This window comes from Cupressus sempervirens, chromosome 1 (assembly GCF_028749045.1).
Source record: "Cupressus sempervirens isolate cs-2001-9-10 chromosome 1, ASM2874904v1, whole genome shotgun sequence".
NCBI lineage: Eukaryota > Viridiplantae > Streptophyta > Pinopsida > Cupressales > Cupressaceae > Cupressus > Cupressus sempervirens.
Window position 1 is genome coordinate 129,783,072 of NC_143118.1, and position 25,026 is coordinate 129,808,097.

The 25,026-nt window shown below is 35.0% G+C and overlaps 2 protein-coding genes and 1 long non-coding RNA gene across 4 annotated transcripts in view; 1 reads left to right on the forward strand and 2 right to left on the reverse strand.

Annotated features, from left to right (window-relative positions):
• LOC149576506 (uncharacterized) overlaps positions 1 to 25,026 on the forward strand; it is a 77,862-nt gene that overhangs the window by 4,866 nt on the left and 47,970 nt on the right. The window lies entirely within an intron of this gene.
• LOC149576509 (uncharacterized) lies at positions 241 to 655 on the reverse strand. Its single transcript, XM_089817505.1, has one exon. It carries the CDS (start codon positions 653 to 655, stop codon positions 443 to 445), a length of 213 nt encoding a protein of 70 aa, XP_089673631.1. The 3' UTR covers positions 241 to 442.
• LOC149576508 (uncharacterized) lies at positions 241 to 1,913 on the reverse strand. Of its 2 annotated transcripts, XM_089817500.1 has the most exons (4): positions 1,509 to 1,886; positions 1,298 to 1,366; positions 869 to 961; positions 241 to 729 (listed from the first exon to the last, which is right to left on the reverse strand). In XM_089817500.1, exon 1 carries the CDS (start codon positions 1,782 to 1,784, stop codon positions 1,551 to 1,553), a length of 234 nt encoding a protein of 77 aa, XP_089673626.1. In that variant the 5' UTR covers positions 1,785 to 1,886; the 3' UTR covers positions 241 to 729; positions 869 to 961; positions 1,298 to 1,366; positions 1,509 to 1,550. The 2 variants fall into 2 exon arrangements, with proteins under 2 accessions (XP_089673626.1, XP_089673621.1); XM_089817495.1 differs by having other exon boundaries at positions 1,298 to 1,913.

A 25,026-nucleotide genomic window follows, 5' to 3' on the forward strand; every position in this document is an offset into this window, starting at 1 on the left:
AATTCAGATCTTCAAAACCCTCCCTCCGCTCCACACAAACAGGAAAACAAATCCACTTTTTTGATACACTCGCCTACTCCCAAAAGCACAAATCGTACTCAAAATTTGACTCGGGAAATTCATCCAAAATTCACTCTTTTCAGCGATCAGCTCTCTTTTTAACTACCCAAAAATTTAAAAGCCTTGTGCAAGAATCACAGAACACCAGATCCTTTCGGCTTTAAGAAAAATGCTTCAGGATTAACTCATAAATCATGAGATCTATTCGAAATCTTTATTACAAGAAGCAAAAGAAAAGTACGTAAATGATTAAACCACAATAAGAAGCCAGATCCAGAAACCCTTAAAAGCCCTAAAAAAAGTTAAGTTAATACAAATAAAAACCAACAATTCTGCATTTCACTACATGAAATTTCTTTTAGGTCCCTCTCTAAAACAGCAATCAGATCGGAATAGCGTTTTTAACAGCCGGGTAGATATGATTCACGGGCTTAGCCATAATCTTCCGGCCCTTGGCCTTGTTGCAGATAAAGATGATTGCCCCAACAGGCCATAATACGATCGCCGTGATTAGAAGCATCAATAAACCCAGCGTTGGACCGACAACCTTGCATCGGCATGGATTGTCATGCGTGCCACACTCTACACAAAACATGCTTTCGTTTTCTTTCACTCCCTCGCCGCAAATTCTTCTTCTGGTTTTCGTAGCACAATACTACCAGTTCAGATCTGATTAAGTAGCGAACGGTCAATTCGTTAGAGCGGAGAAAAAAAATATATACGGAAAGAGAATTGCAGATATTTGCAAGCATTTACAGATATTTTCAAGCATATAGAAAGCATTCCAGATATTTTCAAGCGACTTTACCTAGAAAGCAAACCCTAGGGGCTATCCATTTTCTGGGGCTAAAACATTGCCACGAGTTTCTCTCCTTCATCCGAGTCATGAACTCACATACACCTGTCAAAAGATTTCAAATTGACGGTGTCATGATGAAATTAGTTTTGATGACTCATCGTAGTAAAGGGATATTTTATTTAAATATATATCTCATTAGGTACAAGTCACGCCATCATCGAATGAGATATTATTCACTGCGTCGACCCCAAGAAATGATTAGCTACAATACCAGGCCCACCGGTCGTAGAAAAGGGAAATTTATTTAAATAGACATCATTACAACTCACACCAGCATCAAATCAAATATCATCCACTGCCCGAACATTAAAAATTGAATAAATGCTTCATAATACCGGGCTCGGGCATCCTAGAAAGTGCAAATTTATTTAATTATACCTCATTACAAGTCACGCCAGCATCAAATTATACATTATTCGCTGCCTGCAGACCGACAGCTACTCGCACCTAGAAAATGGAGGATTCGACCAGTAAAACAAACCCTAATTGGGGAAAAAACCGTAAAATACACGCATTGTCAAGATTGAATAGCTACAAGCGACAAGATTTCAAAAGCATTCACATTCAAAATTTATTTTCAAAACATTACCAAAACAAGTCTGGATTTATTGACGGAAGAAACAATAGGTGATCAGAAGGGAATGGCGTTGGATACAGAAGGGAAAACAACAGTAGCAGGATGGGACATAATTCTTCTTCCCTTTGGATGGCGAAAGCAGTAGACGAGAGCACCGACAGGCCATTCCACCAGAGCAGCTACCATGAATGCAGCGAATCCGAGCGTAGGACCAACAACTTTGCATCTGCACGGATTGTCGTGTGTGCCGCACTGTAGACACACTGGAAATCCTGCTCCCATTGTCATTGCGATTCGAATTACGAGTTCTTCAACACAATTGCGAATCGAATTACGAGTAAAAACACGATTCTTCTTCTTCTTCTTTGTTTGGACGGATCCTTTCTAGTTCGCCTGTCCTTCAGTATTCCTGTTAGCAGAAATTGCAGAATTAAATAGGGATGAAAAAGGCCGAAGGTGTCCATTTTTTTTCTGACACGTAGCAGTGAATGTTTCAGAAGTGGTTACGTGGACAATAAGTCAAAATGTGATATTTCTATCAGGATTTAATTGTGTAGTTTTGAGTCAAACTCATTGACTCATGTTTTATGAGTAGCGATTCATGTGAATCCATCTCTAATGACAATAAATGGAACCCCTCTCCGGAATAACTACTCATGATACATGAGTCAGCGAGTTTGACTAAAAAACTACATAGTTAAATTCTGATAGCAATATCACAAGTGGTGTCCCATACTATTGGAAATTGATTCAGCACTCCCCTTGGGATTCGTGACAAGGGCTTAACCGCCTCCGATGTACTATAAGTTGATTGGTTGTATTGGGCATTGATAAATCAGTCTTTTGGTGCAACGATAACCCCATTCTAACAAGTGATATTACTCTTTGGTCACATTGCGAATCCTCAGACCCTCGAGTAATGCTGAGGGGGAGATTGTTGGAAATTTATTCAGCGCTCCCCTTGGAATTTGTGATAAGGCGTTAACCACACCCTGTGTATTATAAGTTGAGTGGTTGTATTGGGCATTGATAGATCAGTATTTTGGTGCAACAACAACCCCATTCTAACACATACATATTCATAGATGCCCAATAATTGTATGTTATGACCACCAAAAGAATTTGCACAATGATCTAATGCATATTCCTCTAATAAGCATTTTTACCAATACTTATGCACAAATGCCTTGAACCAATAAAAGTGAACAATTGTTTTACGTTCATCAATAAAATTGCACAACTACTGTAATTAAGTATTCTAACTTTAACTACTAGATGTACGAGTGCCAAATTATTGTTGTGTGGGGAATACTTTTGTGGACTTTAAATTATTATGCATTAGCCATTCTTAGATATAACAATTGGAGGTATTGGGGAGTAAGAACATATCACTTACAAGTATATGGGTGGCTTTTAGAACATTTCCCTATTTGTTTAAATCTATTAAACATAAATTTTATCATCTTGGAAATTTTGAATTCGGTGTCATGTTTGATCTAAAAGGTGGATGTAATCTAGGGATGTGGAAGAATTGAAATATGCTTTTTTTATAATTATTAATATTTTAAATTAAGAAAATAAAACACAACCTAAAAGGGTCTATATATGTCATAATAACCTTGCAAATAAACCAACTTCAACTAATTATAAAACATGTACTTTCCACATTGAAAATATCTATTTAAACATATGTAAACTGTTTCAAACAACTTTATTAGAAGCAAGGAAACACACAAGAATGAGAGTTGGAGGAGATCATGAAAATATTGACCCACAAAATACATGAACACACAACACCAAAAAATTTGGCTTGGGAAAATTGTAAGGAGAAAAACCATGCTAGGGATCAACCTACAAAATGATGCACTTTGTGAGAAGCACTATACCATGTTAGAAGTATTGCAAAGGGGAATACAATTGCATTTAGGCACATCGTCTACAACTTACTACTCAAATACAAAAGAAGGACAAGAACCGTAAGTATAAATAGTAAGAGATCCAACCTTGGGTGGACAACAATCCATTGATCATGAATTGAATAATACCATCTTCCTTGTGCCAATACAACTCCAATGAAGTACACAACTCTCTAACTCAATTTCATATTCCACTCATAGGTCTCTTCTCACATCTCATATATACTTGCATCCAACCCCCCCCCCCCCCCCCCCTCTCTCTCTCTCTCTCTCTCACACACACACACACACACACACACACACACACACACACACACACACACACACACACACACACACACACATTTCATAAATAGTTTTTACATGATTACATTTATACAATTCATCAACCATATCAAAATAAATAAGGTCAGCTTCAACCATAACACCTCATAACAAAAATAATGTAAACATAGCTCTATCAAAAAACCAATCCAATATATGTTGATTAAGACATAGTAAGGATCCAAATGAATTGTTGGAAAGTGACCACAACTAAGGGCATGAATTTTTCATCGATGCCGTACACGCATTTTCATAATGCTTACCATATAAACATCCACTATGCAAAGTATAATCTATCATGATCTGCATAGACATCGTAAGATATCCATCACAATAGAAAATTAAGTTATAGTAAGATAATCACCTTTTAATAGCTTCTGTAAATACAAGTGGTGATCATTTGAAAGTCATCACTTTTTCAAGATGTACACATTGGGTAGGCCCATTAAAATCACACTGTTACAAGATATATTCATGAATCACAATCCTCTTGACTGCTACAATTTGTTGGTTACTTGAGAATCCATCTCAACTTGGTTTTACTCCCCCTGAATCAATATGATAGAGGTATCTGAAAGTTGACTGAATCATATCCTCTCTTTTCTCACTCTCTTTCAAGATTGCCTCTAGTGATGTGTCAGGCTCCTTCCGAATCTAATGTCAATCCTCCTTTTCCCACATTACCATTCTCGAAGGAAAAGATCATGGCAAATAGTTTTTATAGTATACACAAATAAGAGAGACTACATTGATTAGTTAAATAAAATACTAAAGAAATAATAGTTAATTGTACGTCAATATCCCTTTATTTAACCTTGCATACCTTTAGACATTAATATTGATAACGAAGAGAATCACACCTTCCCTAATTATTCTTAAATTATTTTTCTCAATTATGTACCTCATAAATTTAGATACATACCTATAATACTTGCACTAACAATAGGAAATCTTAGTCTTACTCCACCCCTTCCTATTAGCATTAGAGTTGGCCAACTTACCCTGTTAGTGCCTATTTAATAATAGTCTTTTATATGTAAAGTACTTCACTTAGCTAGTGGATGACTAATATGACCCAAATATTTTAATGAATATCAACGGTCCTTCATTAATATTTTCCAATTATTAGTAGTAATTAGCAATTATTATTTGGGAGGGAACATCTTCTTCATTCCCTATTTTAATTTCCACCAATGTGGCGATTGAGGGAATATTCATTCCAGATGTTGTGTCATATTGAGGGAATATTCATTCCTGATGATGTTGTGTCATATTGAGGGAATATTCATTCCTGATGATGTTGTGTCTTTGAATCAGTGTTTCACAAACTTTTGTCCAACAATGGATATCTTTTATAACCTTAAAACATGCACATGTGAATAAACTAAAAAGTAAATATAACAATAATGAAATGCAACTGATAACACCATTATTTGTTAACCAGGGAAACCCTAGTGGGGATGGTACCCACAAACTGATCCACTAATCAAAAGTATCTTGTGAAAGATATTACCCTGTTAGGAGACCATTGCATCTGTATAGTGTCTTGGTCATTGTTAGAAGCCTCAACCCTATTAGGAGTTGTTATTACAATTACAAAATGTATGCAAAATGAGCCCATTGCCTAAACATGGAATATACAATAATATTATGTACACAAAAGGTATAGATACAAAATCCTCTTGCCAATGCTTATAGCTTCAATATCTGATTTGACCTTTGTAGCTAACTGTATAATCTTCATATACTTCCTCTTACTACTTTGATCTTAAAATTCCCATCACAAAATGATACCATAGTTATCATAATAACCACACAAAACTTTGCATCAAGAGTGATGTCCTTCATACCATATTTTTATGTTCTATCAGCCTTCATACCATCACATGTGCCCCAAAATGCATAAATGACTTTTGATCACTTAGGTTTAACATATAGGATATCGTCCCTAACTGATTAAGTAATTGTTTTGCTAAACAAAATGATTCCTTAACTTAAAAAATCCAATTCCTTATCTCTATCATGTTTTGCATGTGCATACCTACGATCACTAAATCCTCAATAGCTTTGTCTATATTGGTCATAATAAATTGCGCTCTTTCTTGTAGGATCCTTATAACTTGTTCTTACTTTCCTCAATTGTGCATGTGCCAGTTCTCTATCTAACAACTTTGTAAACCAAAATAGTGTATGTGCTAACAAATAAACTTTGTGATACTTAGTTTCTAAGTTATTAACCCAAAACTAAATCTTCATAATGTCTTCAAACATATAATATGTTTTCATAAATGACAGCTCTAAACTATCTACCTATCCAAATTACCAACAATATCCCCCTTTGGCATTGATTGCAACATATGAGAAAATTGGCTAAGTCCCAAAAACTCAAAATTTCAAAATTTTGAAGTTCTTCAGGTGGCCATTACAAATTTCAAAATGTGGATCATTTTCTATTTGTACCATCTTTATATACTTATACCTCCTAATTACAATATACGTATTACTCCCCCTTTGATTATACTCTATCGTATATCTTTCTTTACATATTCACAATTTTCCATACTACACTCCCCCTTTGACATCAATGACAAAGGTGAGTCAAAAACTATATACAAGTCAACATTTGTGTTGGTGTTCTAACATTATTAAGCAAGAAAATACTTAATACCAAGATAATAAAGATCACCACAACCTAAGGATTAGCTATTTCCCACAAATAGTTATATGTGCTTCATATCTGGACCCAACTTTAACAAAATCAATACAGATTTTTTACTCTTTTGGCTTTGCAAAACCAAGGCGGGTGCACCTGAGAGATGAGAGATTTCAAAATCTGATACTACATGTATATTTCATTAATTCCATGACATTTCATAACAATACACATCCCATAAAGTAGATTGGTCACAATTCTTCTTAGATTTACAAGTAATTTATGGCAATAACAACCAACTAGGACTCTATTAGATGTAAACAAGTGCTGACCAACTTTGACATTCTTCAAACAAAGTAAAGTAAACTTGATTTTGATTTTAAGCTTGATGCTTGTTCATGATTTTTCCATCTATAAACTGAACTAATAGATTAATGCCTCATCCATTGGGATTTAGAGTTCATTCAATTTTTGGATGTAATTGACTGCATTACAATCAATACTATCAACAACTCTTATTGAAACTCATTCTTACACACATCCTTCCTATTACCATGGAAACCCTATTAATTTCACTGAAGCATTTACTTAATTCATTGAATTAAAAGCAATAGTGAAATGACATACAACTTGATTTAATTGCATTCAACTAGACAAGCTTTCCTCATACAACTTCAAAATAACGAGGTAATAAAAATGGAGACAAGATTCAACCTAAAAAGATATGGGGACAGTTCATATTTGTATTAATTTCCTTTGAAAATTGTATAATAATTGAAATAGAACCCATAATGACTCAAGATAAGATATCAAAGTCCTATAAAATCAATGTACTCTCAGATATTTGTAGAGAAAATACATCATAAAGTTTACAACAAGACTGGACCGAACTCAGACTCCTTTCTCTAGCCTTGGGATCTCATTTATATAGTATGAAATGCAACAAGCTTCAAGCAAAGAGAATTGACAATTGTCCTTTAGACAAAAGATATTTACATTGTTACTATCATAAAGGACAAAAATTTGTGCAACAAAAAAACTTTTACATCATAAACATTCTTTTGTGGGACCATCTTTTGTTACACTTCTCAATTGCTACAAATATTATGATTGCCCCTTTTGCTATTCTGACTCCTCGGAATATGTAGCCATTAAATTTGTTAGTGATGTGTCTAGCTTTGATTACTGCATATTTACTTCAACTCGAGGCTCTCCATTTTCATCATCATGTGCTTTTAAAACAACACTTATATCTGAATCCTCAGTTGCCACATCATCAGTTGGGACCACTGTGCTTACCACTAAGGTTGGTTGGTCTTCTGTGTCTTCCTCTACATGCACTGATGTATCCATTGTTTGACTCTCATTCTGATCCACATCCTCTTCTTCAGTTTCAATTTGCTTTGAATGTACAAAATCCTCCATCCATTTATGGAAAATTGTATCATCAGGCCAATCAAAGTTCAAGATCTCACACTGCTTTTTAAGCACAAAATCCCCTATCTTATTTATCTCAACAAATTCTTCTCTAATGGATTTATAAAAAAGTTGCACTTCAACAAATTCCTCATTTGTCATTGCCCATAACAAGTGTCTCTCTTCACTTATAACTCCATTTATTCTATAACATAATAGATCATCTAATTCTTTCCCCCATTCTTCCTTTTCTTTTATTCTATATATCCTTTTAAGTGCATGGGGAAAAAGATCAAATTTCTCACCTAAATATCTGGAAAGACACATTCTTATTCTTTTTTGAACTGCCACCCTTTTTTCATCAAATTTAGACAAATTACTAGTTATATCAAAAGTTTTCTCGATCTGCTCATAGGATAGACTAATAACCGAAATACACAAAAGGGAAATATCATTATTTCTTCCACCCCATTTATTCATAATGGGTTTTAGAGCATCTTCACCACCTTTTATCTCTTCCCACATCTTCATTATATTTACCAATTGCTCATAAAAACTTGGCCAATCAATCTTATCTACTAAATATAAGATTGTTTTCTGGATTTTATCATCATATAAATCATTCAACTCAATATGCAGGTTCCAGAGTTTATTCTTTTCTTTTTCCAGTTTCTCAGTAGTATAGAACTCTGGCTTGTTAGGGGTGTCAGGTAACTCTATAATGGGAGTAGACTTGAATGGTTCAATTGCGGGACGAGGATATGTGATTCGAGGCCTGCTTGATTCTCCCACTTTCCTCTTTCCTAGCTACTTATCCATTTGGGATACTTGATTCTCTAGCAGTTGTATCTTGTTTCCTCTTTCCTCATATGCCTTTAGTATTTCTTCAAACTTAGCATTGAGTTCTAGGAATCTACTTTTCTCTTTTCCAGCAACCACCTTCCAAAATTCACCATTTCTTTAGCCATTTTACTTATCTCCTCACTTTCAACTTCATCTGCTCTGTAGACTATGAGAGTGCTTGTATGCTCAACATTTGAAATTTCTTGTATCCTAGTTTTATCTCTTTTCTTAATAGACCAAATCACTAATGCTTGGTGATCATTGCTATATTTTACTCCTCTATGTGCCTGCAAAATCTCCTCTTCAATCTTATGCTGGACATCCTTTTCTTTTCTAACAGTGTTAAAAATGATAGCATTAGTTATGTGCCTTTAAGATAATATTAAAACTCCTGACTCTTTTAGTAACTTTCTTCCCCCTTCAGGGGTCAATTGTGCAAAGTCCTCTAGAAAATTGGTCTTAACCTCTTCCTGAATCTCAGAGTCTAATTTATTTGGTTGCTCTATTTTTATTGCTTTGCACTTAGTTTCAAAATTGCCAATATTCCTTCTCCACAAAAATTGTGCAAAGGCCCTAGACTTAACAAAGTTTTCATCATTAATAAATTTTTGAGAGGCTTGTGCAATTATAGGGTCTATCTCCCTAGCTCTATAGTCTGTAATAGTAAGGTCAAAAGATGGCATTGGAGGCTCTTCAGGTACTCCTCCTTGAAAATCAGTAGTTGTGATCACAATGTCCCCCTCCCCTCCAATTTATTCTAGATGTTCTCTCAAAGATGCCTCATCATCTATCCTGAGTGGAGTCTGGGATGGCGAGTATTCTCCTACTTGAGAAGATGATCCTTGTTCTAATTTTTGTTTCTTGGGGGCTATTGTGTCAGATGGGCTTTCTAATCTTGGCCTCTTGTAAGGAGGGATATACAGTATATTTTGAGCCAGAACATATCCATATTTTCTTTGTAATGTGTACTACCTTGGAGTTACAATCATTTTTCTATTTAATCTCCTCTCCACCTCAACAACTTTATCTGGATGTGCCTTTGCTAGAATGTCCTTTTTCTCATTCAAAGTTTGCATTATGCCAGCAAAATTATTCATTAACATGTCCATTTTCGCCCCCCAATACCTTTTATCTGCTAGAGGATTATAGGTGGGCTCAAAAGCATTTATAAAGTCAAGGACTCTGCTATAAACTATCCATTTTTCTTTTTGACTTTCTATTCTTGTAATGAAAACATATTTCTAATGACATCCTCCGGGAAATACACAATTTGTGTATAAGCCTTAGCTTTAGTCCTTTCTCTAAGAAGGTCATGGAATCCCTTTGGATCAATATAACAAGCATGTGATTGGGCCATTTGATACTTATCGAAAAAATTTCCTAAACTTCTCCATCCTTTCTTAACAAACATAAAATCATGCACAACTATAACAACTGGGAAGAATGTACCCTTGGATTTACCTGGTAAATCCCTTTCATTAATTGTCCTAATCTGCCACAACAATTTTGCAATTCCTACCTTCAAAGGCACTTGGTAGGGTAGCACATGGGGTTTTCCCAAGAAACCATAAACTCTGAAAATAGTAGAAACATGATATGGGATCATATGCCCCCAATTATGACTGACCAACAGCCCTTGGCATGATCCTTAGGTCTTATCAATTCTAATAAGGGTTGGGGTATTCTAGGGCTATCCCCTCTCAATAATAATCGAAGCCTTGAAGCAAAATATCTGTCAAATCTAACAAAACTGACATTTGTGACCTCCCTTGTCATGTCTACACTCCACAACTAAACTGGGAGTTTCTCTCCGTCTCTCTCCAATTCCAATTTCATCTCTTTGGAGAAGAAATAACCCTTTTATACAGACATATATACATGAACAAAGAATACCATCAAAAAGGCCTATTAACCTTAGATTGAGATATTCCAATCAAACCATTGTGAATTTCCTCAGCCAAGTAGGTAGCAAAATCAAGAATTGAGCTCATTCCAAACTGCAGAGTTTGAGCTATGATGAGAATGATAAAGCTTTGAATATAATATTGCTCACCCATTCCAAAGATTTTGCAAAGAGAAATATATAAGTGCTTTGGGGTATTCAGTGTGACCAAGAGCAGTGATCCAATTTTAACAATATGATGTTGCAATGGTCATCCCTTTAGGTATACCCTCTGTGCATCATACCTAGTTTGAAATTCTTCTATAACAATTTTCTTATGGACAACATGGTTAGGTTTAAGCTTGAACACTTCTCTGATTAATCCAAGTGAAACCCTAAAAAGATTATCACCTACATGATTTTTAACAATCATGGTAATTTGATCATACTTTTTAGCCATATCTGCTAATAGGTCACTATAAAAGAACACTCCAGGAACAAGCAGTTTGCCTATATCAAATTCCCAAACATTACTCATTGGAGTATCCAAATTTCATTTTGCAAACCACTTCTTGAAGAGTTCTAATCCTCCCAAAGAAACCTATGCATCCCTCAAATAATTTGCCTTATCATAAAAACCTTCACTGACCACCAACCTAGGGTTTTTGGGAATAAATTCTCTACCCTTAGTCAATTCATTTATTGATGGAGGCATTTTTTCAAGAAAATCATCATGAACTGATCTTTTCAAGTAATCAACCTTGCTAGAGAAATCCTTACGAGGAGGCATTTTCTCAACTTACCCTAGCACAATTTCAAATTCTCAATATTCATAAGTTTCAAACCACTCACCCACTTTTTTCTACTTATTTTCCTCAGTGAATTACTCTGCAAATCACTGAAAACCCTGAAGATTTTTGTGCCCTACCTCTCTAAACTCTTGCACTCTGATAATTTTGTGATCTTCTGGTTCAATAATGGTAAATTTAGCAATTTATTGTAGTATTAAGGTCACACAAAGTGGCACTGAACAATATTAATGTAACAAGTAGTTAATTTTCATGTTGCACCTCGAATTTGAGTTTCCTCTGTCGATCATATAGCATCGAACGATCTTTTTTGAAAATAGAAAAGCTGCTCTTTTTTTTTTGAAAACCTGCCATGTGTCAAGCAGACGCTTCCTTGCTTTGATTAAAGTTCAATCATTTTCATGATGTGGTGAAGCACCGATCGTCGAACTTACAAAGACCAACGATCATGCGAGATCATTATAAGTTTACAACTAAGTCTTTAAAATTGCAGCCCCACTAGTACATTCATCTCCAGCCTAGCAAGTACACATATTGCTTCACCAATTACTGCGTTCCATTTCATCTTACCTTTCCACCCTGGGGTGACTTGACAATCTTCTTTATGACAGGTCTCACCTTGTGCAGGCGCTTCCCCCGCTTTGCTTAAAGTTCCTTCATTTTGATAATGCGGGTAAGCGCTCCTTGTTGATCTTATCAAGATCAACGATGTTATAAAATCATATCCTTTTAAGATCTAGTCAACCAAACTAACCAATAAAGGCGTTTCCTTTTCTCCAATGTGTTTGACAAGTGCCAACTGTGCATACTGCACTACTACCTTTTAAAGATTGCGGACCCATGATATCATCACATGCCATGTCTTTTAGGCACTTACTTGCATTACTTAAATGTCGAGCACTTTCATATTGCGGTAATATGCTGATCGTCAATCTTACAAAGATCAACGACTTAATGATGTGACATCAAAAGGGAACCCAACTACTTGGATTTAACCAATGACATCGCTAGAAAATCAAATGTGCACTGACTCTTACTGACAGCTCTTAGAAAGGTCTGATAAAGTACTAACAAACTCCAATCTTTGCGGTACATTTAAGACCCAACGTCACCAAGTGCTACATGGCAACAAGGTGCTTGCTCGCATTACATAAAAGTCATGCAACTTCACATTAGGGGCATGAGCTCACCATTGATCTTGGAAAGATCAATGGCTCTTCAAGCCAAACCATCACAATTAAGTGCTTCATAGAAAATGCTTAATAAAACAACCACAATTAGGGCACATTCAAAATGAAAAAGGTTTATTTCACGGAAAGTAATAAAATAATTTTAGAAAATGAGAACTTAGGATAAGAGTATCCTGCATAATTTTATTTAAAATATTACTTTCGACCAATTTTTGAGGGTTAGGGAAAAATAAACAAGGGTTTATGGAATTAAACAAAATTCACCCAAGGTCTTAACCAAATTTCACAAGATTTTAGAACATAACACTAGGGTCTTTCATTATATGGTATAACAAAATTATAAATGGTGAAAAACCAGGCCAACAGTGGCTTTGTCTAGGGACAATGAATAAGCAATAATTCATATGAGGGCTTAGAATCCCTTGGACAAGCAGACCACAAACTTGACCATATTTCTCTTTTGACAACTTTGAGAGAGCAATAGTACCAAGAAAGAAAATATACAAGGGTTATACAAAAGACACAAAGAATTTATAGAATGTTCAGAAACCCTAAATTACTGTTAATGGAAGAAAAAATATTTTAGCAAAAACACCTCTTCAAGAACTGTCCATAAACTGGCATTTCAGTAATGTTGTGTAATAAATCCTTCAAAATATAAGAGTTCTCTCCCCATGTAGCTTCAATTAGATAGGGATCTAACCATACACGATCAAACTTCCCATGTTTTCCTTTATCCTCAATCCTGGCATTCCACATGAGGACCAGATCTTCAACTTCAAATTTCTTGCTCACTATTCTTCTGTCATAGAGTGCTTTGACTTGTAATTGCAACTTTTGATTTGTGAGAGATGCTTCTTTCCTAGTCTCAGTCAACCCTACCACCTCATCCAACCTTTCTTGCATATCATCAATAATGTCTTCATCATACATTTGAATGTAATTATATAGTCCCACTAAATTGTTCTGAGGCATCCTTGCCTGGATTCCATACATAATGTCAAAAGGTGCTACACCTATGGCTTTCTTCATAGTTACTCTGTCAGCCCATATTAGTTGCAATTTGGAATCCCAGGCCTCCTTGTTATCATCCAAGGTTCTTTTTAATACTTTCAACAAACTTTTATTTGTGGATTCAACTTGTCCATTTCCTTGTGGATGATAAGGAGAAGATGTTGATCTTGTTATTCCATATTTATCGCAAAACTTTATAAATTCTTCAGATCTAAAACACATTGCATTATCTATCACAATCTTCAGAGGGCATCTAAATCTTGAAATGATGTTATTGAGAAGAAAATTGTTCGCAACCTTGCTAGTTGCATTCCTTGTTGGAATAGCCTCTACCCACTTTGTAAAATAGTTAGTAGCAAAAAAAATCCATGAGTAACCAGTGCTAGACTTAGGGGAGATTTCACCTATAAAATCCATCCCCCATTACTAGAATGGTGCTTGGACTTCAACTGGTTTTAATGAAGTATTACCTGAAAATTTTAGTTTGCGCGCTAATCTTGGACATGCATCACACTTTCTAATCAATACCTAGGCATCTTTAAAAAGTGAAAGCCACCAGAATGTAGCTCTCATTACTTTGTGATTAGTGATTTTAGCGATATAATGTCCTCCACAAGCTCCATCATGCATTTCCTTCAATATTTCTTTTGCCTTCTCTTGATTAACACATTTTAATAGTACTTCTTCAAAGTTTATCCACCATAAAGCATTCCTAACAATGATGTATTTTATGGCTTGTAATTTTGTACTTCTCTTCTCATTTTTTGTCAAATGGGAAGGAGCCTCCATGTGTTGCAAGTAATATATGACATTAGTATACCATTCACAGTAATCCATATCACATAAATCTAATCTTAGGTCATCTACTACTATATTTATTTGATTAGCATCCAAGTTGGACTGAACCATAATCTTAGCTAAACCTTGATTTCTTAACAATTTTGTTATTTGTATTTCAATGTTAAATTCTTGGATCTTGTTGATCCATTTACATCTTCTACTTGATACCTCTTGTTGAGAAAATATGTCCTTAATAGCTGCACTAGGTACAAATGCAATGACAATGGCACCTACCAAATAAGTCTATTTCTCATTTATTTCATATTTCAGTTTAGTAGGCTGTAAGGATTTGCTAAAGAATGCAATTGGTTGCTCATATCCTTCCCCATTCTTCTGTAATAAGACTGCTGCTACTGTATGAAAGGATGCAAAAAAAAAAAATGTGCATGGGCTTTGTGTAATCTAGGGTCCTAAGGACTAGAGCATTCTTTATGGCTATTTTGATGTCCTGGAAAGCTTGTGAAGGTTCACCATCCCAATCAATAGTAGCTGCTTTCTTAAGCATTTTAGAAATAGGCCTACTAATTTCTGCAAAATTTGTATTAAACCTCCTCAGAAAATTAACTTGCACAAAAAGTAATTGTGTTCCCTTCACATTCTTTGGCTTAGGGACCTGGTCAATAGCATTCACTCTTTCGGGATCTATTTTCACACCATCCTTTGCACTATATGTCTTAGTAATTTGCCTTCTGTTACTCCAAATGTACACTTTTTCAGATTCAAAGATACTCCATACTCTAAGGCAAATGTTTGCAATGGTCCTCAACCGTCTTGGAGTATGTTGTAAGGTCATCTTGGTATACTACCATAAACTTGTTAATATAATCATGGAAAGATACATCCATAGCCCTTCAAAAAGTTGCACCTGCTTTAATCAACCCAAATGGCATTCTCACATACACATAGGTAGCCCATGGAGTTGTACAAGCTATTTTAAATTGTTCATTTTCTTTCACAAGAACTTGATTGTATCTTGAGAATCCATCCATCATGGACATCTATTCAAAACTAGTCACTTGTTGTAGCATAGCTTCCATGTTTGGTAACCCATAATTGTTTTTCAAGGAAGCTATATTCGAGTTCTTGAAATCTATACAAAGTCTTATGTCTCCATTCTTTTTTTATAATAGGAACCAAATTTGAAATCCAAGTAGAATGCCTGATTTGTTTAATTATCCCTCCATCCCTTAGCTTCATTAACTCTTCTTGCATTTTGGGTGCTAAGGTGGGATTTACTGGTCTCTGCTTTTGCCTAAAGGGTTTTACATTCTCTTTCAATGGTATAATATGTTGGAAAAGGTCATCTCTATAGGCCTTAAGGTCCTCATATGACCATGCAAAAACATGTCTATATTTTCTCAATAAGTCAACTAGGGGCTTTCTGATTCCAATAGATAAGTTTTGACCAATATAAAATTTCTTGGGGGCTTCAGTAGTACCAAGATTTATTTCTTCTGGCTCTTGGGGTTTATGGTCTTTAAATTTGGGCTTTACCCTATCTTGATTGTCAAACATGTTCTCCAAAACCACCAACCCTTTGGGTACTTTATTATTCTTCAATTGTATGATTTCCTGACCAAAAATTATTTCCTTACCATTTCTGGTTTCAATCAAGGCACTACAATCTAATTCTTGACCATGGTATTTGTCTTCACTTATCATAAAATTCAAAATATCTTTATCATCCTCGAAGACTTGCCAATGCTCTATGTTATCAGGTATTGAAGGCCAATTCTGAACCTCAATCTGTGAAATTCTTGCAAAGGACACATCCTTGGGCTTGATAGCTACGTTTGCCAATAGATCAACCATCTTATTTTGACTTCTTTCCATCCAAGAAATACCAAATGCATCAAATTACTCAATATGATCCTAGACAACATTTCTATACTGTTTCAACCTTTTGTTCTTGGAAGCATAAGTTTCCCTAACTTGAGAAACCACTAATTCAGAGTCAGCTATTGCATGCAACTTCTTGATTCCATGGTGGGTTGCAACTTTCAATCCTAATAGAAGAGCCTCATACTTTGCTATATTATTGGTGTATGAAAAATTTAAGGTGAAGGAGTACCTAAAAGTGTTCTTCTCAAGGGAAACAAAAACTACTCCTACCCTTAAGCCTTCTTTAGAGCTAGCATCATCAAAATACATAGTCCACAGAATTGATGAATCCATACAACATTCAACCTCATGTGTAATGACAGCAGGAAGTTTCTCAACCTCTTGAATAATCAGCTCTGCCCTGAATGCATTCACACCAGTGTATAAGAAACAAGTGGCATCCTTATCAATTGCTTCCCCAAAAATGTGATTGACCGTTGGTTCTTTGTCTACCTTAACAACCTTATCTCCTATGTGAAAAGTTGCATAGGATAGGTCACATTGTAGGCTACTACACTCCATTTTCTAGAGAGCAACATTCCATAATGTGGAGGAATATCAACTACAAGGACTAACATTTCCAAATCTACGTTAGGGTATGCAACTAGCTTGAATGGTAATGCATTGATGGTTCCTATGACAGGAACCTCCCTAGCATCCATACCTCTACATGTGCCTTGCTTGATATCTATTTTCAAGTCTAAGGCTTCCATAACTTTGAAGGGCATGATGGTATTAGAGGCTCCTGAGTCTATCATGCAATTTTTTAGTCTTTCCTTTTATAATCAGACCGAGAAAAAATGAGTCAATATCCTCTATATAAGCTACTGATGAATCATCTAAAAACATTTGAGGAATTTGGGATATAATACCACTATCGTCTACCACCACTAGGGTTTGTTGAATGACACTTTGCTCAACAATATTGCTATTATTTCCTAAACCATGACAAGGCTTTACTCTTATGCTCATCAATTCTAAACAATTTAGACAAAGGTACTTTGACATTTATTTGTGACAACATAGATATCATATCAATAGGTTTAGACATAGTGGGCTTTACAACAATACTTGGACTGGAAATCTTTTGAACAATAGGCACTATCACTTGCTTAACAATATTAGATCCTGACTTCTTCTCTTGCACAGTTGGTTTTATTGTCTCTTTTTTTTGGAATTGAACTTTCTTCTTGGGCTCCCACTTCTTGGTCTTGTTGTTTTTAACCTTAGCTGTCTCTACAATAGTCTTCTTATTGTCATCCTTCATTTTATGTATAATATCTTTTATGAATATACCAGAAAGTTTCCCAGCATTATTATTAATTGCTCTATTTCTCAAATTGTAATTTCTATGAACTTAAGAAATCATCTCTGTAGTGATTCTATCAATCTCCTCCTTAGAAGGCATTCTTAAATTTATATGGCCAACCTCAAAAGTGTAACACATATATGATCTTCATCATGATTTTCATCATTTGGAAATATTTTTTGATAGTGTAACTGGTAAATTGTTCTCTAACTAGTAATATCATTTTCATATTCTTCTAAATCAGAATCTACAAAGTCATCACACATGCTAATCATATTACAACTTACATCATCATGGATTTTTTCTTCTTCTTCTTCCTCCTCATTTTGTGCATTCTGATTTGAAGCAAATGACTAAGCAACCACACAATAATCTGAAGAGTGAGGTGATTGACATATGATGCACCATGGTACATCATCATTCATATTAACAGAGTTTCTTTGCAAAGGATCTGGGGTACCTTTGTTTTTCACATTTTGGGTCTGATTTGGAATTGGTTTACCATCCTTCCATTGGGTGGTATAGGGATAGTTTTGCATTCTAGGTTGTCTATTGAAATTGTTGTTGTTCACTGGAGCCTTCTCACCAACATTTGGCTTGTGCATATTGAAAGTTGTCGGGATCATCTTTTTCAATAGGTCCAACACTTGACCTATTGTGGCCTCTTTGGGCTTGTTACCTGTAGGAGTTTTATCAACCTTCTTTTTATTGTTTTTTGGATTGAATAACTTAGAGTCATCTCTCCTCCCAAGCTTACTAGATGCTTTTCTATTATTTTCAATGTTCACTACAATCTTTTAAGCATCCCTTAAAGTCTTGAGATCTTTATCCCTCAACTGATAAGCCATCTTGCTATCAAAAGCATTAAAAAATACTGTAAGGCAGACATCCTCATTCAATCTCATGATCTGGAACAATTTGTACATTCCCTTTTGAAACCTCACATTAAAATCAAACGTGGATTCATTAGGGCTCTTTTTGATGTTGTTGAAGTCATTTAACATAAAACCAACATTAGTATTATCTCCATATTATTCTTTAAATAACTTTTCAAGATCACTCCAAGAACTAATGCTATTATCAAGAAGTCTTCTAAACCAATCCCTTGCATCCTTAGTCAATGAATGAACAAACAATTTCATCACCACATCCTCATGTTCAACTTCAAAATCATTTAGCATATCTATGAAAATTCTCAAATGCTCTTCACTAGTAACAACATTGTTTCCATAAAACTTGACAACTTTGTCTCTCAAGTCAAATGATATAGGGTGTGGAGAACTAAGAATACTAAGAATGACATTTGTCTATATTTTTCCATGTAACTAGGTTTCTTCTGAAAGCCAACAATGTTTGAGGTGCTTACTATATTAGCCTGATTATGAAGAACATTTTGAGACTGTTGAGCTTGAACACTAGGGATCTCAGGGTGAATAGTAGATGATGATGCAGGGGCACACTGTGACATAGTCTGGTTAGAAATTACTAGTCCAAAAGCAGGTATAGAAGTTGTAGATTGGGTGGATATAGGCGGCCATGAGGCTAAAGCAAAATTGGACTTGATGAACTAAATCTTTCTTCTAGTTTTTGTTGCTTGAGCTTCATTTTCAACCTTTTCAAGCTCTTTGGCAAGATCTTCATTCTCTTTCCTGGCCTTTTCCAAGTCCAAATCTAGTTTAGACATGGGAGGGTTTATAGACTTACTTGACACAACTTGAGGCTCATTTATCTGGATTCCTACAACCTTACCTTTCCCTTTATCTATCTGCTTGATAGTAGGTTCTACATGATCTATTTGGATAGGCTTGTAGGGTTGGACTTGGGATATGACAGGTTCTGGCCTTTGGCTTATTAGCTTTTCTTGTTCTTGAACCTTGGATATCAGATTGTGAATATCCCTAAATATATCAACATGAAGGACTAAAGTCCTTTCTTCTAACTTCTTGTTTTGATCCTTTAAAGCAACCATCCTTCTAAGCAAGTTATCTCTTTCAATAATGGCATTTAAGGTGGCTTGCTCTCTTTCTTTCTCTAAACAAGCACATTTAGCTTCTTCTTCTACAACCCACTTCTTTAAAACTCCTATCTCTAAGCATACTTCCTTTGGATCTACAGAGGTGGTCTCTGAATTAGTAGGATCATCAAGATCTATAAGGTTTGTCTCAACACATGGGACTGTTCTGGGATTAAAAGGATCCTCCATTACATTCTTGTATCCTAACCTTTGATTCATTTCAGCCATTACATTTGGTCTATGTGATGCATGTCCCATTGGGGATATACCCTTATCTTGATAAATTCTTTCATCTTGCAATGGGGTGCTAAATACTCCTCCTAAGAACCTTGTGGTTTTTGATTCAGAGCTCAATGAAGAAAATTCTCTCCCTACTACTAGTTGGTATTGAGAGCTTGTACATGTACTACCCCTTGGTTTCCAGGTAGGATTTGGATCCACTTTCTTTTTGCTTTGGTTCTTCCTACCACCTTGGGGTAAATCAGTGTACAATGGTATATCAGGATTGGTTCTTACATAGGCTCTTGTACTTTTCCTTTTGTCAGCCATTTATGGGGTTACTTATCAAATAAGCACTAGCTTCAAAACCTTGAATAAGTTGCCACCCTATTCTAGGGAAAATATAACAATAAAATAACTTTTGACTTCAAGGGAAGGACACAAGATAATATGAAAAATATTGACAAATAAGGGAACCACTCATAGAGGACATAGGACTGCAACTCTTGCTTGACAAATAAGACACTTTATTGGGGCTGTATACGTTAGTGTACACCTATGGTACTAGGGTTTTTCTTATTTATTTTTTGAATTCTCAAGGTTTTTCACTAAAAAGGTCCACTATAACCACAAACAACATTGAAAAGATCTGACAATCATGTATACACCAAGACTAAAGAAACTATAGTACTTCTTACACACAAGTGTGTGCTAAGCAACTCCCCAATAGAGTCGCCATTTTGTTGGTGTTTTGACAATATTAAGCAACAAAATACTTAATACCAAGATAATAAAGATCACCACAACCTAAGGTTTAGCTATTTCCCATAAATAGTTATATGTGCTTCATATCTGGACCCAACTTTAACAAAATCAATACAGATTTTCTACTCTTTTGGCTCTACAAAACCAAGGCGGGTGCACCTGAGGGATGAGAGATTTCAAAATCTAATACTACACATATTTCATTCATTCCATGACATTTCATAACAATACACATCCCATAAAGCAGATTGGTCACAATTCTTCTTAGATTTACAAGTAATTTTGGGCAATAACAGCTAACTAGGACTAAGAGATTAGATGTAAACAAGTGCTGACCAGATTTGACATTCTTCAAACAAAGTAAAGTAAATTTGATTTTGATTTTAAGCTTGATGCTTGTTTATGATTTTTCCATTTGTAAACTAAACTAATAGAACATTCCCTCGTCCATTGGGATTTAGAGTTGATTCAATTTCTAGATCTAATTAACTACATTACAATTAATACTATCAACAATTCTTACTGAAACTCATTCTTACACACATCCTTCCTATTACCATGGAAACCCTATCAATTTCACAAAAGCATTTACTTAATTCATTGAATTAAAAGAGATAGTGAATTGTCATACAACTCGATTTAATTGCATTCAATTGAACAAGCTTTGCTCATACAACTTCAAAATAACTAGGTAATAAAAATAAAGACAATATTCAGCCAAAAAAGATATTGGGACAGTTCATCTTTGTTTTAATTTCCTTTGAAAATTATATAACAATTGAAACAAAACTCAAAATGACTCAAGATAAGATATCAAAATCCTATAACATCAATGTACTCTCATATATTTGCAGAGAAAATACATCATAAAGTTTACAACAAGATTGGACTGAACAAAACTTAGTAAAAACTAAAATTATGCAATAACTCGAACACCTTTTTCTAGCTTTGGGATCTCGTTTATATAGTACGAGATGCAACAATCTTCAGGCAAAGAGAACCAACAATTTTCCTTTAGGCAAAAAATATTTATATTGTTACTATCATAAAGGACAAAAATTTGTGCAACAAATTTTTTTTTACATTATAAACATTCTTTTATGGAACCATCTTTTGTTACACTTTCAAATGCTACAAATTTCATGATTGCCCCTTTTGCTATTCTGACTCCTCAAAATATATAGCCATTAGGTTTGTTAGTGATGTATTTGGTTTTGATTGTTGTATATTTACTTCAACTTGAGGCTCTCCATTTTCATCATCATGTATTGTTAAAACAACAGTTATATCTGAGTCGTTAGTTGCCACATCATCAATTGGGACCACTGTGCTTACCATTGAGCTTGGTTGGTCTTCTTTGTCTTCCTCTGCATGCATTGATGTATCCATTGTTTGACTCTCATCATGATCCACATCCTCTTCTCCAGTTCCCATTTGCTTTGAATGTACAAAATCCTCCATCCATTTATGGAAAACTGTATCATCAGGCCAATCAAAGTTCAAGATCTCATGCTATTTTTTAACCACAAAATCCCCTATCTTATTTATCTCAACAAATTTTTGTCTGATGGATTTATTAAAAATATTCACTTTAACAAATTCCTCATTTGTCATTGCCCATAGAAAGTGTCCCTCTTCACTTATAACTCCATTTATTCTGTGGCATAATAGATCATCTAATTCTTTCTTTTCTTTTATCCTATCTATTCTTTTAAGTGCATGGATAAAGGATCAAATTTATCACCTAAATATCTGGAAAGGAACATTATTATTCTTTTTTGAACTACCACCCTTTTTCATCAAATTCAGACAAATTACTAATAATATCAAAAGTTTTCTCAATCTGCTCACAGGATAGACTAATAACTGAAATACACAAAAGGGTAATATCATTATTTCTTCCACCCTATTTATTCATGATGGGTTTTAGAGCATCTTCACCACCTTTTATCTCTTCCCACATGTTCATTATATTTACCAATTGCTCATAAAAAGTTGGCCAATCAATCTTATCCACTAAATATAAGATTGTTTTTTGTATTTTATCATCATATAAATCATTCAACTCAATATGCAAGTTCTAGAGTTTATTCTTTTGTTCTTCCAATTCCTTAGCAGTATAGAACTTTGGCCTGTTAGGGGTGTCAGGTAACTCTATAATGGGAGTAGACTTGAATGTTTTTAATTGAGGGGCAAGGATATGTGATTCGAGGCCTGCTTGATTCTCTCACTTTCCTCTTTCATAGTTGCTTATCCATTTGGGATACTTGATTCTCCAACAACTGTATCCTGTCTCCTCTTTCGTCATATGCCTTTAGTATTTCTTCAAACTTAACATTGAGTTCTAGGAATCTACTTTTCTCTTTTCCTTCAACCACCATCCCAAAATTCACCATTTCTTTAGTCTTTTTACTTATCTCCTCACTCTCAACTTCATCTGCTCTGTAGGCTGTGAGAGTGCATTTATGCTCAACATTTGACATTTCTTATATCTTAGTTTTGTCTCTTTTCTCAATAGACCAAATCACTAATGCTTGTTGATCATTGTTGTATTTTACTCCTCTATGTGCTTGCAAAATATCCTCTTTAGTCTTATACTAAACATCCTTTTTTTTTTTCTAATAGAGTAAAAAATCGTAGCATTAGCTATGTCGCAATCAGGTAATATTAAAACTCTTGATTCTTTTAGTAACTATCTTCCCCGTTCAGGGGTCAATTGTGCAAAGTCCTCTAGAATATTGGCCTTAACCTCTTCCTCAATCTCAGAGTCCAATTTATTTGGTTGCTCTATTTTTATTGCTTTGCACTTAGTTTCAAAATTGACAATATTCCTTCTCCACAAAAATTGTTCAAAGGCCCTAGACTTAACAAAGTTTTCATCATTAATAAGTTTTTGAGAGGCTTGTGCAATTATAGGGTCTATCTCCCTAGCTCTATAGTCTGAAATAGTAAGGTCAAAAGATGGCACTGGAGGCTCTTCAGGTACTCCTCCTTGAAAATCAGCAGTTGTGATCACAATGTCCCCCTCCCCTCCAATTTGTTTCAGCTGTTCTCTTAGAGATGCCTCATCATCTATTTTGATTGGAGTCTGGGATGATGAGCATTCTCCTACTTGAGAAGATGATCCTTGTTCTAGTCTTTATTTCTTGGGGGCATTTGTGTTAGATGGGCTTTCTAATCTTGGCCTCTTGTAAGGAGGGAAAAACCGGTATATTATGAGCCACAACATATCTAGATTTTCTTTGCAATGTGTACTGCCCTAGAGTTATAATCGTTTTGCTATTTAATCTCCTCTCCACCTCAGTAGCTTTATTTGGATGTACCTTTGCCATAATATCCTTTTTCTCATTCAAAGTTTGAATTATCCCATCAAAATTATTCATTAACATATCCATTTTGGCTCCTCAATACTTTTTATCTACTAGAGGATTATATGTGGGCTCAAAAGCATTTATAAAGTCAAGGACTTTGCTGTAAACTATCTATTTTTCTTTTTTGACTTTATGTTCTTGTAATGAAAACATATTTCTGATGACATCCTCTAAGAAATACACAGTTTGTGTAAGGGCCCTAGCTTTAGTCCTTTCTCTAAGAAGGTCATATAATCCCTCTGGATCATTATAATGAGCATGTGATTGGGCCATTTGATACTTATACAAAATTTTTCCTAAACTTCTCCATCCCTTCTTAACAAACACAAAATCATGCACATTTGTAACAACTGGAAAGAATGTACCCTTGGATTTACTTGGTAAGTCCTTTTCATCAATTTTCCCAATTTGCTACAACAATTCTACAATTCCTACCTTCAAAGGCACCTAGTAGGGTAGCACATGGGTTTTTCCCAAGAAACCATAAACTCTAAAAATAGTAGAAATAGGATATGGGATCATATCCCCCTAATTATTACTGATCAACAACCCCTTGGCATGATCCTTTGGTCTTATCAATTCTAATAAGGGCCGAGGTATTTTAGGGCTATCCCCTCTCAAGAACAATCTAAGCCTTGAAGCAAGATATCTGTCATATCTAACAAAATTGGCATCTGTGACCTCCCATGTCATGTCTGCGCTTCACAACTGAACTAAGAGTTTCTCTCCGTTTCTCTCGAATTCCAATTTCATCTCTTTGGAGAAGAAAGTAACCCCTTTATACAGAGATATATACATCAACAAAGAATACCAGAAAAAAGGCCTATTAACCTTAGCTTGAGCTATTCCAATCAAACCATTGTGAATTTCCTTGACCAAGTAGGTAGCAAAATCAATAATTGAGCTCATTCCAAACTATAGAGTTTGAGCTATGATGAGAACAATAGAGCCTTGAATATAATCTTGCTAATCCATTCCAAAGATTTTGCAAAGAGAAAAATATAAGACGTGTGCCCTTGTATTAAAATATTTCTTCATCAAGGGCTCTAGGGTATTCAGTGTGACCAAGGGCAATGATCCAATT

Coding starts and splice junctions, on each gene's coding strand:
- LOC149576508 (XM_089817495.1), bottom strand. CDS start 1,784: ATGACAATGGGAGCAGGATTTCCAGTGTGTCTACAGTGCGGCACACAC.
- LOC149576509 (XM_089817505.1), bottom strand. CDS start 655: ATGTTTTGTGTAGAGTGTGGCACGCATGACAATCCATGCCGATGCAAG.